The sequence below is a fragment of the Orcinus orca genome, chromosome 7 (assembly GCF_937001465.1).
Source record: "Orcinus orca chromosome 7, mOrcOrc1.1, whole genome shotgun sequence".
NCBI classification, from domain to species: Eukaryota; Metazoa; Chordata; class Mammalia; order Artiodactyla; family Delphinidae; genus Orcinus; species Orcinus orca.
Window position 1 is genome coordinate 54,022,821 of NC_064565.1, and position 20,129 is coordinate 54,042,949.

General features: G+C 34.4%; 1 protein-coding gene across 4 annotated transcripts in view; it reads right to left on the reverse strand.

Annotated features, from left to right (window-relative positions):
* LOC101289367 (sodium channel protein type 3 subunit alpha) overlaps positions 1–20,129 on the reverse strand; it is a 113,212-nt gene that overhangs the window by 19,182 nt on the left and 73,901 nt on the right. For all 4 annotated transcript variants that reach the window (XM_004283601.3, XM_004283604.3, XM_049712049.1 and 1 more), the window contains 5 exons: positions 19,508–19,864; positions 17,227–17,697; positions 6,261–6,381; positions 4,976–5,130; positions 4,051–4,224 (listed from right to left, as the gene is read on the reverse strand). In XM_004283601.3, the coding sequence (XP_004283649.1) occupies positions 4,051–4,224; positions 4,976–5,130; positions 6,261–6,381; positions 17,227–17,697; positions 19,508–19,864 (1,278 nt within the window). The remainder of the gene's footprint in view (positions 1–4,050; positions 4,225–4,975; positions 5,131–6,260; positions 6,382–17,226; positions 17,698–19,507; positions 19,865–20,129) is intronic.

The window sequence follows — 20,129 nt, forward strand, 5'->3', positions numbered from 1 at the left end:
AATTGATCACCTCTCCTTTGGAAAAACGCAACTATCCTCCTCTGGGCTTCTGTGATACCATGTATATTTTGTTTTCCTTTTTCTTCTAATTGCTACTTCTCAATCTAATTTACTGGTTCCTTCTCTTTTGCCCAACTTCTAAATGTTGAAGTGTCTCCAGAGTTTGGTCTGGGCTCTTTTGTTTGTCAGCTTGCATTCTCTCCCTAGGTGAGCTAATCCAGGTTCATGATTTCAAATGTCATCTCTTTCCTGATGACTGCCAAATCCATAATCAGGTGTTAGATTCTCTTCAGAACTCGAGACTTGGGTAAAACTCACCGTGTATTCTTGAATGTCTAATTGGCATCTCAAACTTAGTACATCCCTCTTCCACCTACCATCTGCTTGCCCTGTCAAGCCTGTTTTCTGATCTTATCCATTCCAGTTAATGGTTTCATCTTCTACCCATTTGTTCAAATTGAAAGAAACTCTGTTTATCGAATTCTCCTTTTTCTTCATGTCATACAGCCAGTTCATCAGTAAGTCTCATTGCCTTAGTCTAAGACATAATCTTCTCTTTCCTAGATTATTAACACAGCTCCCTAATTGGTCTCCCTGCTTTGACTTTTTTGCTGTTCCTTCACCATAGCCAGATGTGATAATTTAAAAACAGTAGAACAGATCCCTGCTCACCCTTTCTCCCTTGAGTTTCCCATTGTAACTGTAATCAATATACATTAAATTACATAATATGTACAATATACATTAAATTACAGTAAAACATGAACTTCTTACCATGGCCTCTAGGTGCCTTTCTGAATTCAGTGTCTCTTGCCCGTGTTTCATCACACACAAACACAACAGTTTTCCTTCTGTCTCTTGAATGTCCCTGGCTTATACTTCGGCGCCTTGAGATTGTTCTTTTCTATTCCCTCAGGTCTTCAAATAACTGTCCCATTGTTATAGACTGAATGTTTATGTCCCCCCAAAAATTCATATGTGGAAACCTAATCCCCAGTGTGAAGGTATTTGGAGGTGGGGTCTTTGGTAGGGTATTAGGTTATGAAGGCAGAGCCCTCATGAATGAGATTGGTGCCCTTATTTATAAAAGACACCCCAGAGAGCTTGCTTACCCCTTCCTGTATGTGAAGACACAGCGAGAAGACTGCTGCCTATGAATCAGGAAGCAGGCTCTCACCAGACACTGAATCTGCTGGCACTTTATTCTGGGACTTTGCAGCCTCCAGAACTGTGAGAAATAAATTCTGTTGTTTACAGGTCACTAAGTCTATGGTATTGTGTTACAGCAGCCCACAGGTACTGAGACACTATTTCTCATCATTTACCTTCTCATCATTTACCTCATCAAAGACACCTTCCATAGAGACTCTGGGTAAAACTCTCCTGCTCCCCACTCTGCAGTCATTCTCTATCCTGTTATCCTGTTTTCTTTCATAGTAGTGATCACCATCTGCTTTTATCTTATTTTTGGATTTTATTTGTTTACATCTTTACTGTCTGTTCCAGTCTCTCCTAGAGTGTTAGATCCTGTAGATCTAACAGGGCTTGATTTGTCTTGTTCATATCTTCTTTATCTAAAATAGCATGTGGCCCTTATTAGGTGCTCAAAATATTTATTAGATCAATGAATGAATGTTAATGGAGGTTGGAGAGATAACCCAATACCTTTACTTTTAGGTAGGGAATTGAAGATAGATAAATTTTACATAGATAAATTTCTCCAGGTTTAAAAGTGTATTTCTTCTGGTTTGAAGTTACTTCACTTATACTTCAGTTTTTGGGGTTTTGCTTTGTTTTGTTTTGAGCTTTCTGTGACTGCTTAGTTGGTATAGCAATCTATCTTATGGACTGTGAAACCCTTTTAAGTATGTTTTACTTGTACTTTCAAAAACTGTTTTAACTCTGTTTACTTTAGCTTATTGGACCCAGTGGTCTGAGAACAAGTTGTTGGTTGAGGTTACATGAATTCACATATTTTTTTTTTTTTTTTTTTTTTTTTGCGGTACACGGGCCTCTCACTGCTGTGGCCTCTCCCGTTGCGGAGCACAGGCTCCGGACGCGCAGGCTCAGCGGCCATGGCTCACGGGCCCAGCCGCTCCGCGGCATGTGGGATCCTCCCGGACCAGGGCATGAACCCATGTCCCCTGCATCGGCAGGCAGACTCTCAACCACTGCGCCACCAGGGAAGCCCCGAATTCACATATTTTAGTCCCTGCTTTGGGAAAAGAGGAAGATAGATCCATTTAAGATTGCATAACTTGCCCAAAGGTACTCAGTTCCATTTTACTAATTTAAACTTACTAAAATGGAAGTAATTTGGGGGGCACCATTCTTTGACATTATTCTGTAGCTAACTAAGTGTCTATATTAGCTTTCTAAGGATTCAAACATGATACAAAACCTTGGCAGATTTTTGCATCACATTTATTTCTTCTATATGAGGGAAATACACGGACTTAAGTACAATGTAGTAAGTGTTTCAGTGAATGTAAAATTTTCAGTTAATGAAAATATTTTAGTAAATTTCAGAATTTTCTGGAGAAGTTCTATCACATTTTTAAGTGATCTTCATACATGACAAAAGTTTTTTGAACCAGAGAATATTATGTGTTTCGTGTCCCATCATTTCAGGGAAAAGCTGGATATCATAAATGCTGAATTCCAAAGCCAGTATGAAAATATAAATATAACATTTGTACGAGTTAGATAAGAAATCTATAGGGTAAAGGAGCACTGAATTGAGATTTAGGAAATTAGGACACTAATCTCAACTTTGTTACTAAGTAGTTGTGCTATCTAAGGAAAATTCTTCAAACTGAGGCTTTAGTTTACAATAAATTGTTTAGAAGACTGTGTAGAATAGAGCGTAGATATTCTTTAAGGTCCGTTCAATCTGCAGAATATGAAAATATTAAACTTCCCTGTTTGGAAGCTTTTCAGGACAGTATTGAGATTCATCTCTATTATTTATTAAAGACCAGACACGGGAAGTTGGAAGTCATTTCTGATCTATTAATAGTGACTTGGCACCAGATTTCGTCTCAACTCAAAGGGTTGAACACATTTTGGTTATAGAACTTCGAGTATGTATGTATGGGAGAAAGGGGAGTAGAATTTAGATAGGCCCACACTTGTCAAAGACGATAAAAAGAATGAATGCACACATAATGACAATCATTGATTCATAGTGGCAAGCGTTAGAACTAAAAATTAAGTGCTTTATAATTGCTGGGAAACAGCTAGAGATAGTGCTTAAAGCACCTTTTTGAGGTGGAGGAGGCTGAGAAGCCTTGTGCAATGGAACATCACAGACTACAAAGGACCAGTTGACTCTCATTTTGCCCCAGTGCCTGTCCATTGCTTGGAATAAAAAAGTAGGCTGCAAGTCAGACAGGTCTTGTTATTGGCAATGTTCCTGTGACTGTTCACCTCAGGGTAATCAGATTCAGAACAGGGCTTCTACACCTATCTCTTTGCATGGTAAATATTTCATTAGCTACTGAGATATCTAACTACTGATTTAAGAATGGAAATACATTTTATTGTCTCTGTGGGTTTGTGGCTGAATGAATACAGTGAATAGGTTATTTTAACATTATTTAGTAACATACACTCTAGTAAGGGATTAGAGTGCAATTCTGACAATTCCTGGCCCCAAATATGTCTTGATTTTGCCTCCTGGAGATATTTTTTTTCAATTGAACTGTTAATAAGCTAGATCTGTCAATTAACAGATTTTTAACTATTCCTTACCTTGAGATCCTTAATTTTCAGAAAAAGAAGAGCTATTTGCTTGTGGCCTAGAACAACTCTCTCTGTGTTTTCTCTTACCACTGTCCACATTTTTAGGACCTTTTCTACTGCTTTCCCTTGAGACTTACCTCATTTTTGCATTTTTTTGTAGTTTTTAAAAAAGATAATTGCATAATTGTGTCAGAATTAGTGAAACTAGGGTCTAATTAAAGTCAAGGTTTTAATTATAGAAATATATGAAATGTCAAACTTGCCTCTTTTAAGAATAATTTCATAAAAATCACTTAGGATACTTACATCGACAATCAAGAAATCTAGCCAGCACCAGGCATTAGTGAAATAGGTTTGAAATCCATAAGCTACCCATTTGAGAAGCATTTCCAGGATGAATATATAAGTGAAGACCTTGTCAGCATATTCTAGCATGGTTTTGATAGTTTTTCGTTGTTCAATGTATATATCTTCAAAAGCCTGTGAATCAAGAATGCTTTTATTTTATTTGAATGGCTTGCCTCCACCCAAATACTTGATAAAATTCTTAGTAGAATGCTTGGCACAAAGCACTAATTTGATAAATATTGGCTAGTATCAGACAAATGTGGAACCAGATGAAATCTGAAGACTAAGACTAATGGAAAATGTTGGCAAGAAAACGTCAGTATCTTTACTGATTTAGTTTGTGCTTTCTTCTCTGCCTCTCACCCCAAAATCTGTATCTCAATTACTTCTACAAAGACATGCTTTTAGAGAAGTAATATGAACTCAGAAAATATCTAGAAGTTCTGTTAACGAGGGATAGACTTGGCCTATTCCAACCTTACTTTCATCAATTCTCTGAATGATCTGGCTCATTTTGAAAGAATAAATTGATTAGACATAAAAAAATACACTTTTAGTCCATAAATATTACTATGATTATTTGGGAGAACTGGATGGGATTTGACATGGAAGGTAATGTAGTTACAGAATGTCCCTGGAAATGGTTGTCTCAGTAAGGAAAACATCTGTTAGAAAAGCACCAGACGAGAAATTCCATCTGGCTGCTCATGGTTCTAATTTATTCTGTAATGAATTTTGCATAGTTAAACCCTGGGTGCCAAGCTCTGCAAGGTACAAATACACCTCTTGTTTTGCTCCTTAAACTAAGTGTATGCTTCTGGTATTTTTGGAGATAAGCTATTTCACTAGAACCTGATTCTTGCCAATAATGCGTTACACTTACCAAAGCACCACTACTGAGAAGGATCATGAAGACAATGAAAGTCTCAAACCAGTTGTGTTCAACAATGCTGTAGCAGGTTTTCCGCAGATTCCACCAGACTTTTCCTTTGCCTTCTTCTATACTTACTTGACAGAATGGAAACTTTTTAATACATCCTAAAAGATAACATTAAATATAATAAATTAGAAATATATATTTCAATCTTAAATAGGAAGAAATAAACTTTGTTCCTCCCTCCCCAGTCCTAGTCTCAGATCATCATTTTATACAGCAACTGGCTACTTCATCCCTTAGTTATCTTCAGCATCCCTCCTGTATAGTGAATCATTCTCAGACTTACATTATCAGCCAGCTACCTAGAATCAAAGAATTACTTTACCAAGAGCTGCTTGAGTATAAATGGTTCCATTCTTTAACCCTGCTTAGGATCTGTCTTTGCCTCAAGGCCAATCATGGACAAGAATATCTCTCAGGTTTGGGGAAAAACTGCATATTCAAATTGTTTATTCATTTTTTGATGTGATCCTGGATTTTTACACACTTCTTTTCACACAGAAAATTCCCCTGTCTCCCAAGGTATCATCCACTGTCAGTTTTCCCAAGCTATTTATTTTCAGCCTCAGTGCTTTTCTTAGTCACACCTATGACTCATCTTGTCAGTCAGTATCTCTCTTCCTTTGTCCTACCTCTCTTAGCTTTCATGTTATTTCTAAACTTCCATCCACTCTTCTGCTCTGAGTTACTACTTATGGGATTCAATCCAATCACACTGAATCAGCAAACCTTTATTGATTTGTGTGCTAGCCACTGTACTGGTCACTGTGAGAATAACTGCTGGTCTCCCTGACAAGGCTCTAGAGCACATCTATATCCCCAAACAGCTCTGGTCACAGCCCAAATTAACCACATTTGAAACTGTTAGAGATGGAGTGTAATTATTGCAGCATCTATAAATCAAATCACAACATTGCCAATGAGGTCTGAAGGGATTGCTTTATCAATAATGAGATGATGTTCCAGAATGCCATTTATCTTCTAGGGTTCACTTCTCCACATTCTGGAGGATGAAAAAAAGGACGTGTCAAATTATCTTAATTGTCCAGGCACAGTAGCTGCTATAGTATAATCAGGAAATACAGATAAATTAACTTTTTGGAAGAAAAGAGGAAAACAAAGATAAATATGCCTTCACCATTTCATTGAAATATTTCCTTCAAATGAGGTATATTTAGTCTCTGTAAGGAAAGAAGGGAGATTGCATTTAACCATATTAGAGCTTGTTTACCTTCAGTAAAACAAGCTTCTGGCTTAAGGTCTTCCTCGGGTTCAATTTCAGCTTGTTCACCTTCTCGGGGCAGAGCAACATCAACTGTACTTCCTTCAGATGAGCTGATTGCATTTAATTTCTGGAAACAAAATCGCATTGCAAAGATGTGATTTTTCTCCCCTTTTATTCAGCTAATTTGGAAATGCTCTGTGATGGTGTGAAAAAATGATGGTGGTAGTGATAGCATTTGACTCTGTTAACAGTACTGATAATTGTGTACTAATAATTTAACATACTTGAAGTCCTATTGTTTAAAACAATGTAACTACTATGTTGATTCAGACAAAAAATGGTTAGACAGCATTCAATGTGGGTGATTTGGAAGGGAGTGATTTTACTGATTAACTTGTTTATGATCTCTATTTGTCTATGGATGCCATATGAAAATAATTTAATACATCAACACTCCGGCCAAATCAAGAATAGTTTGATAAAAGTTTGGTATGCTGACATTCACTATTGATTATATTAATTAAAATGCTTCAAATCAAATTGTAATTTCCACTCTTCAATGGAAATTTTCAGAGGGCAAAGAACATTACCAGTTGTCTGTAACTACTGTCCATGTTTCTGTAATTTTAGAAAGGAAGAGTGGCACATTAACATTAGTCACAGTCATTATAGTTCAACTTTGAGCTATATTTTTCTCCGGCTTACATAATTTTCTTTTTACTTTACTAGCAGAAAAATGATAGATCTCTCTTTCTCTTTCCCTTTTTTGAACTGCTTAAATGAATTCAATACTTGCCAAAGAATTCTAAACGAAATGGAAATTTCTTCATAAATGACATTGTTCAAAATCTGTATAGACTTTCATTAGGAGCATATTCCGAATTCAACATGTGATCAGGCTGTGAATTTTTCCTTTAAAAAAATTATTGTGACATGCCACGTAGCTAGGAAGAGCCACTTTAGTGTTGCAAGAATAAATATCTAATAAGTACTCTGATACCACTTGGGATGACATTATGGATGTGCAATGCTTTATGAAAAGTGATGCAAAGATATGACATACAGCACAACCCAGGGAATGTAAAACTTTTAGAATGAAAGAACATGGACATGTTAATGGTTTCAAAGGCCCCATTAACTTTAGTAGCTGAGTGATAGGGTCACTCTGCCCTAACCCTCTGAAAGAGTTAATGTGTTACTGAAAAATACCTGGATAACTCCCTAAGCATCAGTCATATTGGAGGAAATTTGGCTCAAAATTCTTGATTTTTTGAAATCACCATGCAAATGTAGTTTAATACTTTATAACGTGAACATGGAAGAGTAGTGTCCAGATGATATTTTCTGTGGTATTACTTTGAGGGTGACGTTAACCATGTCCAATTAAATATATTATGAAAGTTACCCTAAGTCAAAATATAATTCTATAATAAAATATCTCCTAGTCTGGAGTATGCTAAAGAGAGGCTAGGCCATCAATTATGGCCTATGGTTCTTAGGATCATTAGAGTACAAGAATTTTTACCATTAAAATCCTCTACTTTTTGGAGAGGTGGAAGGTAAAGACATATTTTATTCTCTCAGGATTTTTCTGCTTCTTACAGCCAGAATATCTTTATTCTTTTAAGAAAATCCCAGGAAAGCTACTGCTGGATAGAATTGCAGCAGCCTCTGGTATAACCAAGAAAATACTAGATAATTCTTCCCTTCCAATTTCATTGGTGGTTTATGAGTTGGACACTCTGACATTTGATGAGTGGCAGCAATAATATCCACTGTATAAATAAAACCAGTAAGAAACCAAATTATTTTGAGGTTAGTTATAAAAAGCTTCATGTTTCTTCTTCCTTTTGGCCAATCCAAGCTGAATAATTTCTTCTGAGCCTGGTCACGATCCACCTTTTCCATGAAGCCTTTCTTTCTTATGATTTCTCCATGCTAAATTTTATAGAACGTTTTGCCCATAATACTTGTTTGCTTTGACCAAATAGTCTCATAAATATATATATATATAAATTATATATATACATAAAATTGTATATTTATGTACATATATACATATATATTAAAATGTACACACATACACAAATATACATCTATACACCAAAAGATTCAAGCATAGAATAGACACTAAATGGTTATGTTGAATTTATGAAAAATGAATGATTGAATGCATTTTGTTATTACTCTTAGAGAATTATAGTGTTTAGATAATTTGATCTCTTCATTTTGATATGTAACTCAATTGTGGCCTTTGCAGAAGTCTGTTTAGTTGTATTAGAAAATGCATTTTCTTAATGAATAGGAATTATTAATGATATTTTAGTGATAAAAACACATATTTCCAAAATGTTTCTCTAAAATATTGGCAGACATTCAGTAAAGAAATCTGAAGGAAGAAAGTTATAAGTATATATGTATACACACGCAAATACACATATACTTTTCCATTTGAAAACTTTAGAAAATATACTCACCCTTCACTTCTTATTTACCACTGTTAATACAGTTGTGAAATGTTCAATTTTTTGCATTATAATTCTCTGCCATGTATTACACAAGTGTCTTATATTTAAATACAAATATTTAAAGCAAATCCTTTACAGCACAAGTGATGGTAGCCATTAATCTGAATGGCAATTGTATCCACCATTTACCAAGTATCGACCTCTGGATGTGTCTTTGTTATTGGTACTGTCTTTAGATTGTAAACTTTTGTGAATGTGTTTAGTATGTTAAAATACAAATAATTTCAATTTTCTAAATAGCTATGGAGGTAATGTACATTGTAAAGCAGAGAGGGTCCGTGTGTGAGTTAGTTTACCTCTATCTGCCTGGCATTATGAAGCATAGCATGTCTTTTGAAAACAGACAAGGAAAAAAACTCTGCATGTATTCTGCTCTTCTCAAATGAGCAGAACCCATTTTACATGCAGAATTGCTTCACTGTTATCCAGGAGTTTTTCTGATTATAAGGATAAGCTCATTAACCTTATGCTCTGCAAAACTCCTTAAGGAATGTTTAGACAGAGACTTGATGAATCAAGGTTTAAAAAATAGTTGGTAGGCTAGTGTTTCTGCCACTGAAAGTGTTTTGTGGGAGGCTCCTTTTCCTATGAAAGTTGGCATAAAGTTAATTCCTGCTAGTTGGAGTGTCAGGCTTATTCATGGTATAATCTTCATAGGCCACATTTTTGTCATAAGAAGGTACATATACTTTATCCTATGAAGTTATAAAAATATTGTATCAACTACATAAACATTTTAAAGTTGTGAATTTACCTACATTTATAAATTAAAGCTTAGACTGTGTTCTTATTAAGTTACAACAACTTACCAATTAAGATATACTGCCTGATAAGCTTTAGTCACTGGAAACATAAAGAATTTTACTACTGTATTTTAAAATTTTGAAATTTAGGTCCTAGAAAACTACTTAAGCATTTAAAATTCTGTACATGGATATAATACTATCTTCATAATCTAAACATTCCTAATTAAGTTCAACATTTTGGCATTCATACTCTGGTAGAGGGTAGTTTGTCATACATTTTGTCATAACCATACCAAAATGACTTCCAAATTTTATTTAAAAACACATAACTGATTTAAAAGCAGGTGACTGATGATAAATACAAAGAATAACTTACTTTCTTTAAATTGCCATAGCTGTGCTACTAAAATGATAAAAAAAAAAGATACCTGAAATGAAATTTTCCACATTAAGGAACTTGATGACTATACTAAATAACTAAAATTAATACTTGTTCTGAAGTAGTTATAAAAATGTAATTAGGTATATAGGCATAACAGTAGAAAGCTTCCATATAAAACCAAATAGTACAAGCTCATCACTTGTTTTCTTGTACTGTTTTCTCCCTATCCGTCCAATATTTTATGGCACTTAAGGCTAGATTCTTCCATCCCTTGTAGAAACTACTGAGTCTACAGAGGGATGATGACTTATGCTCTACAAATGCACACTGGAAAGCAGGTTTGAAGATGCAACATTCTCCAGGCCTAATTCAGCCACAGGAAGCATGCCTGGCTGAAGCAGAAGCCCGGCGCAATGCTGTGGAAGCCGCACGCTGGTCCAAGAACCATGTTCTCAAAGACATGGTACCTGAATGTGAAGTTTTCAAGGTTAGCTGCAAATACTACTTATAAGAAATGACAGAATCAGCACCCAGAAAGGCCATTTTCCCCTGATAACATGAACTTATATAGAAATCCCCCCTTATGGTGAATATTGCTCAATTTTTATCCAATTAAATAGTGAAATTTAACTTTCAGAAATGGAAGAGAATGTTAGCAACTGGCCTACTTCCACCGAAATGCGCTCACATTTCATTTATTTTCAGTCAGCTATCAAATGTTTGACTCTCACAAACTGCTATATGATTCAAAAGGCAAAAATAAAAGATTCAGCCATTACAGACTGCCTTTAAAATCTAGCCATTTCTTTCAAAATTTCTGGGTTTTGTCTTGAAAGTAAAAGAAGAAAATCTTTTGGTTACACAATCTATCAGGGCCTTAGTCTGATCTTTTGGATATGTATATCCATATCTTGACTGATACTTCATTTGAAGGACAGGTAGCCACACAGTGAGGTCACTGGGCTGCATATCCAAGGCAGGAGGAACATGACTAAAACCAATAGCTCTTTTTTTTCTGGACCACTTATTGAATGGTTAAAAATATAAACCATCTCTATTTAGTTTGGCCTTAACATATTTTAAATGTGTAACACCCCTGATGCACCTTTTATTTTAAAAGAGCCTTACTACGAACATAATATAGGAAACTGACAATAATTATATGGTAGTTGAAGAATAAGGTAAAAGGACCTCCAGCAGGCAAAAGAAAAAGCTCGTTTATGTTAAGAAGATAATACAAAATTTCCATCTAAACTTGCCTTAATTTTTATTTCAGCAGAAGTACACTGAAGCACCAAAACCTTTCTCTAAAGGTTGAGATAGGTTTAAAATGGCTATTCACACTCCCATCTGTGCCACATTCAGTTTCTCAGAGAGCATTTGGAAGACACTGAGAACGTAACAGAAATAGGAAGCTAGAGGTATTCTCCCATTGCTCTCCAGATTCTGAAAACGGAGCACAGGGCCTTTTCTAGAAGGGTACGTGCTTGGGACCTTAGTCAAGCATCATTTTCAAAGTTTCCATAACGACTTTGAAAAAGAGGGAATCCTATTATAAACATGGTGTAAAAGATAATTTTCCAGTACCATTTAATTCTGCCCTGCTTGTGAAGAAAAAATAATCAGATTTTCTTCAATGACTAATAATCTTGTTTTACTCCTAAAACTAAAAAGTCATTTTAAGTAAAATTACATAAATCACCAGGGGCTGTATTTTAGAAAAATTTTTATTTATAATTTTATGTCTGAATTTGTTTCATTTTACAGCTAATTTTCAGTTATCCCTAAAGAAGAAGAGAGTATGTATAAATTAAACCTACAGACAAACCCCAAGCTCTAATTAGGTTTTTTTTTTTTTCACCAAAAGCCTTGAAAAGTGCTAATACTCATGAACTTTTCACTTTTGCTTTTTAATTTGCCTTCAAGAACACTCACTCTGGGGAATTCCCTGGTGGTCCAGTGGTTAAGACTCAGGCTTTCATTGCTGTGGACCCGGCTTTGATCCCTGGTCAGGGAACTAAGATCCCACAAGCCGTGTGGTGTGCCCAAAAACAAACAAGCAAGAACACTCACTCTGGCTGTGATTCCAGTAACAGGAGAAAGTTGAGTCAAGAGAATAAACTAAAGATTTATTTCATCCACAAACCTACAGCAATTTTTGGAGATATCCTTTATTCCTCATAAAACTATAATCAATAATTAATAATCCAAAGTAGGAAATTTTCCAAGTCTCTTTTTTGCCTGCTCAGTTTTGGGTAGAACATTTAGGGAGAAATTAATGTAGATCAGAGAAATTTTAAAAAATGGGTACACTGAACCAATTACTTAATATTAAGATGCAATGAACTTTTCCTACCCTGTATCATGATGCTTTTCATTTTTTAATTACAGTGATCATTTAGGGTTTGGCAGACACATGACTTAACAACTTCCCCAAACTACATGAAAATCCAAGATATGTAGTGCCCAAATGTATACAGACTATGGCCCTTCATATCCAAAATCTCATGATCACCTTGCTCTTTTTTTTTTAATGGAGGCTTTCCCCCAAAACATGAAAGCAAACATTTCTATCTGGAGCACATGAATTGGATGGGTTGAAAATTATATTCACAGATCTGAATATAATGATCTGAAAATGGCAACACTGTCAAACAAACCCTGTGAGGCTCATTTTGGTAATACAGTTTACTTATAAGGGCTGAATCAACAACAGCAAAAAGTTGTGGTCTTATTTTAATGAAATAAAAGCAGAAAAAAAATGCATCCTCTCAAGTTCTGAACTTTAAACATTTCTATCATGTTTTAAAATAGATATAAATCCTATAGAGCATGCAATTATTGCTTTTAAAAGCCTAAACAGACTAAACTGGAAAGTCATTAACAGAATCAAAAACGGTGTTGGGACTGCCCGTCTTGCCTGACCATGCTGTGATGTGTCACACGATTCAGCAGAGAGCAGCTGGGCACGTCTAGCACTTCCTTGCCATGGCAGGGGAAGGAACGTAGCTGAGTAGCATGCAGGCCAGTCAAAATTTATTTAGAAAGTGATTGTACGTGTACAACTTGCTTGGGTAACCTGGGTAAAAGTGGTGGCACGAGCCTCTGGCTGGTTAAAAAACACCAGAGTTTCATTCTTGAAGGCTCCAGCTTGATTTTACCCCTGTGAGAAGTAAGAATGGTAAGCAGTGAAGGTCACAGTATGATATTCCTAGATTGAGCTTTGGAATTCAACTTCAAATATGCTTCTTAAGAGCATTTATTCTATATCCTTCACCTGGGAAGACAATGAAAGCTTTCAAGAACTAAATTGTAAAAAATCCATAATTATATAAAAATGTCAAGAAATCATGTTTATATAAAAACAGAATTCTACATTATATCTTGTCATAAGATATATACAATCCCAAGGTTTTACAAAATAAAAGGATCACTATTTTGAAATTCATGCCTTCAATTTCCTTAAAATTTTTTTCATGCAAAACTGTATGTTCGTTTCCATACCAGTCTGTTTATGTTACTGGTGCATATAATAGATACACATATATAAAATATATATTACATAATATAATAACAGCAATTCATATTTTTATCTCTAAAAACTTCTAGAGATCATTTCTCCCCAACTGTGGTATAGCTAGATATTTTGAAAATGAATGGAAGGAATAGAGCAGCTAGAGTTTTCAAATACTATCTAAATTAATGATTAATTTACTGCCTCTTCTTAAAGCAGAAATGTGTTGCAAATTTTTTTTTCTTTTCTTTCTTCCTTTCTTTTGAAATGTATCGTTCTGTTAGGTTTAACTTGTATGATTTTTCACTTTGTCAGCAAAGAGAAAGGATATTTTGTGTCCCCCAAAGCACAGCCCAATGTTCTTTATCTACTTGTGTTCAAAAAACTAAGAAGTGCGAACCAATATGCCACTTTATGGATACGTTATTTTTAATTTGTGTGTGTGTGTGTATGAGTGTGTGTGTGCAATAGCTAATAAAAAAAGAACAACCCAGCCAACATAAATGTGAATCTGATATGTGACCTGTGTTCAATGCCAGCAGTTTTCAGAAATTTCAGATCAAAACTGAACTTCGCTGGAATTTATTTAAATTTATTCTATAATGCTGATTTTTACTTTTATTTTTGAAAACAGTGTACAGTTGACCCTGGGACGACACAGGTTTGAACTGTGCAGGTCCACTTACACACAGATTTTTTTCAATAGTAAATACTACAGCTACAGGATCCTCAGTTGGCTGAATTTGTAGATGTGGGAGTGCAGATACGAAATCATGTATATGGAGGGGCAACTGTAAATTATACTCGGATTTTCAACTGGATGTAGGGTTGACACCCCTAACTCCTGTGTTGTTCAAGGGTCAACTGTACTTTTAAACTTAGTGTGAGCATACGTGAGAATTGCTCTATTATTCTTTCAAGGTTTTTCTGGTACTAATTTAAAAAATCATCCACATAAAACTTACTGCTGAATTTAATTTTACTGTGCAAAATAATTTGAAATTTTATCCTAGCTTTACAAAAGTTTTAATTTTATATTTACTTTTAAGTATTTTCCCTCTAATATATCTGTATACTTTAAACAATTTTATTACATTCTGTAATTGGATTCTATGTATCCAAAACTAGCTTGGAAGAGGACAGATGATTATTTAAAAAAATCACCCAATAAAGAATTTTTGTTCAGATAATAAAATGTTTTCAAGGACTTGAAAATGAAGACATTGTATCTCATTGTTCCAAGTTATGATTTTTTAGTCTTAAAAAAAAGGACATGACAATGAGGTAGTATTCTCCTAAAGCAATAATTTGAAATATCTGTGGACATCATAGAGTTTTTTTTTTTTAACATCTTTATTGGAGTATAACTGCTTTACAATGTTGTGTTAGTTTCTACTGTATAACAAAGTGAGTCTTTGAAGTATTCTGGAAACCAACTTTTTGGTAAAAAGAAATGAAGATATATCATTTCCATGAGTGCAGTGAGATGAAACCTATGATGTTAACATAGCAAATGTTTCTCTGCCTCTTTGGCTTTTCTATCTCTTCTTGACCCCAAGCTAGTCTTGTCCCGAGTCTTCCCTTACTTTCTCTTTGTAATTACTTCTTTAGGGAACTCCTCTATTTTCAAGGAATCAGATAATTATGAAATCTGCGTTATTAAATCTATTTTTAAACCCTGACTGCTCATTCAGTCTCTCGTTCTCACTATATCCCACTTCTAATTCAGTATGTCCCAATTGAATTCTTTCTCTTCCCCCATAAACCTGGTAACCTTCTTAAAAAGGCCATTTCAGACAGTTGCATCACCATTTTCCCAATTTCTCAGATTCTTTACTAGGTTGGTCAAAAGCCAGTTAGTCTCAGTTCCCATACTTATTACCGTAGCCCAGAATTCTGTCACCTCATTATTATCAAATGATTGTTACCACATTCCCCAAGATAACAGTTCTCACTCTAAACGGTTTTACTTATTGCTATCAAATAAATTTTCCTAAAACATCACTTTCCTATTGCTTTTCACCTGCTTAGCACCTTATTGACTATGCAGCCAATTCCAAGCTCCTTGACTTACTTCAAAGACTGTATAATCTGAAACTACCTTACTCACCCATACATATTTTTCCAGTCTTTTCAACCAATACTTTATACATGCTGATTATTTCACTGCTGCACCTTAATACTAAGCTCACTCTAACTCTGGCTTTTGTTTAGTAAGTTTCTGCTTTTTGCTTTCTGTTCATGTATTTGACCCACATTTTGAGGCCTACTTTAATTTTATCTCTTCCGTTTAACAATTTGCCATGTTCTTGCTGTTCTCAATACTTGTATAATCTTGTATTCAGTCCTACAGGATTAAACTTTTTAATAGGTTTTTAATAATTTTGTGAGTTAGTATTAGCTTCCTCAAAGATGCTGAGATTTCCCTGAAGGGGGTTATGTTATGAATCTCTCCTTTAACTCTTCCTTACCGTTAGTATCCAGCAGAGTGCTGAATTCACAAAAGTGCTCAATAAATGCCTGTTAATTAATTGATGATTTTCTTAAATAAATCTATGTCAAGTGATGGAAAATAAAATTAGAATTGAATTCTTATTTTACCAGAATGAGCAACACATAAATTAGAATTGAACTCTCTAAGTAGACTTTGAGTGGAATTTCGGAGAAAGAATGTTATACCTCATTTTGTGTGTATTTTTACCTTTTTCAAAATACTTTCAAATTTACCATTATAATATATCTCAGAAGCTCTGAAATGCCTGAAAAAAAGGATCGGGAGGCTATCAGTTGTGACACTGTCAGCTACTTACTACTTACACAAATTCTGTTGACATATTACTAAAAAAGGAAAGTTCCAAAATATGCTCACAGAATCAGACATCATTTGTCTGATTCCTATGGTGTCACTATTTATACCCTCATGATAAAACCTGTCTTTTATAACCCTGTGCTAGACTTAACTTCCTACTTCCTACTGGTATATCAGAAGTCTATAAATAACTAATAATAAAAAATTTAATCCTGTTCTGCACAATGCAGAATTGCAGAATTAATACCACTAAGCTACTATCATAGGATCCTGTGCATTTTAATCCTACAGGAGGAACAATTTCCTTTCTTTTCTTTTAAATAAGTAGTAATATGACAGTAAGAACAGCTTTCCAGTCTACAGTTTAACTGTAATCCTTAAGTAGAGTTTTTTTAAATAGTTCTTACTATTTCCAAGTTAATCTGGAAGGCCTTATAGATTTGCTCATCCTTGACTGGACAAAATGTAATCAGTACTACTTTTAATTTCCGAATATGTGTAAAATTTTAATAAATGAATAATACTCTTATCATAGACAATAAAAGGTTTAGAGGAGAACAAAAAGTACACAAAACTTTCACATTAAAAAAAATCATAGCAAAACTTAATATATTATAGAAAGTAAGGAGATAACACTTTAACAATGATCAATAAAATATGGTTCATTGTTATTTTTTCTAAAGAGCATAATCGAATGTAGAATAGAATGTATTAAATAAAATCTGTTTTTTTGAAGGCCACATCTTTTAATCAGACTTTCAAACTATCAAGAAGATGAATATACTAATTATTCAGAATGATGATTTTCTGTGGAAAGTTGGAATTTCAATGGATGGAATTCTCAAAAAAGAATATCTCATAATTTTCCAACATTACTGTATATATGACTTTCAATACACTTTTTAATAATGCATATAAGCACAATAAAAATACTAAGTAACTTGTGCATGGTTTTTATAGGAAATGCAAGAAAAACTTTAAAAGCATTCTTACCTCTTTGCTTTCTTCTAGTTCTGACTCACTGCTGAACTCTTCAGTATTTAAGTTTTCAAAGTCAGACTCTCCAACAGCAATTGGCACTGTTACAGTGAGGCTGGGATTATTTATGAATGACATATAGTCATTTTCATCGATTACATATTTTTCAACACTGCTTCCAGTACCTACACCACTGGTGGTTCCATTCCCATCCTTAAGATAATTAAGCTCTTTGCTTATTTCAATCCCAGTATTATTGGACACACAGCTGTCTATTTTGTTGCCTTCATGGATTTCTATACCTTTTGGCTTTCTGAAAAAGGTTTTTTGGAAACACTCCTGTATCTTATTTTTCACATAATCAATTCCCTTTTGCATCCTTCCTACTGCAATCTGGAGATTGTTCATTTCATTATCATCATCAGTGGCAGCAAGATTGTCTGAGCTAAATGAACTCAACAATAAGGCCAGAAAGAGGTTCAGAACCTAAAAGAAAAAAAGAAAATTTTGCTGTATTAATATTGAAGTATGCATAAACATAATAGCTTAAACAGGGAACTCATAGATCTTTGCTAAAATGAATTCAACAGCTGCTTCTTGAATGCTTACTGTATTTCAGAAACCTTGTCTTAATCACACACCATTTAAAGAACCTGAAATCTTGACCTGCTCTAAGGACAAAATGGTAAAACAAGCACCCTTCCTTTCAAACCGAGAGGGACAACAGGAAATTGGAGGTTCTAAGATTTAAATTGTGTCTACTCAGGGTTGCCAGTGAAAAGACAAAAATCCCGTTTTTGTGGTTTTGGCCAATGAGAAAAAAAAGAGATATTTTCATTTTAGTCATTTTACTGCATTTTACCAGTTTGTCTAGGGAATGTCTAGCTTCATGTGTGTAAATAATGAATTTATCTGTTTAATGGCCTGATGGATATGTGTTAAAACAACATACTTGAAATACAAATTCCATTGTCCCATGACCACAAACTTTTATAGCAGCAGAAATTACTAAAGGCAAATTATAAAAGGTTTAACACATTTCTCATCAGTATACTTTGAAATATATGTGTCCAAATAGTTCAACAGATGGAGAGAAGTCTAAAATTATTCCAGGGTTTAGGCTGGACCCATATAATGTAAATTACTTTTCTTTTTACTTTTTTTTTTTGCAGAAAACATGAAGAAATCTCAGTGTATCATTTAGATACATGGGGAAAAATATTACCCAATTAACTGATAAAATATGAATAATAGAAGAAGAATTCATTATAGCTGATACAAAATAAAATTTATTTATAGTAATATTTTTAGCTTGAAATGTAGTTACTGAGTTTCAAAATATGTTACATGGTAGGAAGACTCTTGCTAAGCCAGAACCCCAGTTTGTTGCCTTATTTTTATATCAGATTTATTCAGAATCTAGAGCTTCCTTATTTACTATTCTGAAAAAATTGCATGTCCACAGGTATCCCACAAACATTCTTTTAAGCAGTCTCATTTGAAATGTACTTCTCAAAGGAAAGGTTCAGTATGATAGCATAAAGAAACACTCTGACCACACATGATTGAAAAATGTAAGCATTAAAACACATAAATATACAAATTGTGCTTCTATATTAGTGCTTTTAAGTCAGAGCTAAAAGTAAGTCTTTTAAATCTGGTCAGTGTTTATACATGTGCATAACTTAAACCTCAATAATTTATTTTCCTTTAATAAAGCAAATTCAGGGAAGAATATATTTCCAAGATGTTTGGATAATTACAATACATAGCTAAAATATAATGCACTATTTCATTGAAATTTGTCTTCAAAATTTGGTAATATGCAACTTATGCCTCTGAGTAAGCAAACAATATGAACTATGTATGTGTAAAGAACAGTTTTAATAGTCTTTTGTTTAGAATTACTGGAGATTGTAACCTCATGAAAATAATAATAGAATAAAAATAATTCAGGCCATAAAAAATAATATTAGGACAAAGTTAGTCTTGATAAAAACATTTTTTTTGAAGAAGGAAAACTAAAAACTAATATTTTTGTCCCTGGACTGTCACGGGTATACCTCATGTAATCCTCACATAAACCATAAGATTTCAGTTCTGTTTTTACAGTTTCATAGTCGGGGAGTTTTAGGCTGAGAAAAGTTAAGCAACTTGCCCATGCTCAGAGTGCTAGTACTGGGATTTGAGTCTAGGTTGTTGATGATAGAACCAGATGTGTCTGCTGCATCAGGCCACCTTCTTAGCCACTGTCTGATCTTGTTCTTAATTATGAGCATTTGTAATACATACGTACCACCAGGTTTCCAATGACCATGACCAACATGAAAACAATAAGGCACATGGTTTGGCCAGCGACCTCCATGCAGTCCCACATGGTCTCTATCCACTCTCCACACAGCACTCGGAACACAATCAGGAAGGAGTGGAAGAAGTCATTCATGTGCCAGCGTGGGAGTTGACAGTTACTAGAGATCTTGCAGACACATTCTTTGTAGCTCTTACCAAAGAGCTGCATGCCGACTACAGCAAAAATGAAGACGATGATGGCCAACACCAAGGTGAGATTACCTAGAGCCCCCACTGAATTGCCAATGATCTTAATTAGCATATTCAGGGTGGGCCAGGATTTTGCCAGCTTGAAAACTCGAAGCTGTAATCAAGTGAAAATATACTCTTAGTAGTAGTCACAATATAATTTTAAAAGTTAGGTAGACATCATTTTATCAGTATGATACTATATTGTAGTCCCACCTCTGAGGAATATAAAATCTCAAACTATACTAAAATTCAAATCCAGAAAAAAGTGTTAATAATACTGGAATTGTAAATCAAATCATAATATCATTTAAGTGCAAATATAAGAGAGAGAAAATATTTCAGAAATGAGAAAACATTTCTGATTCATCAACAGATAT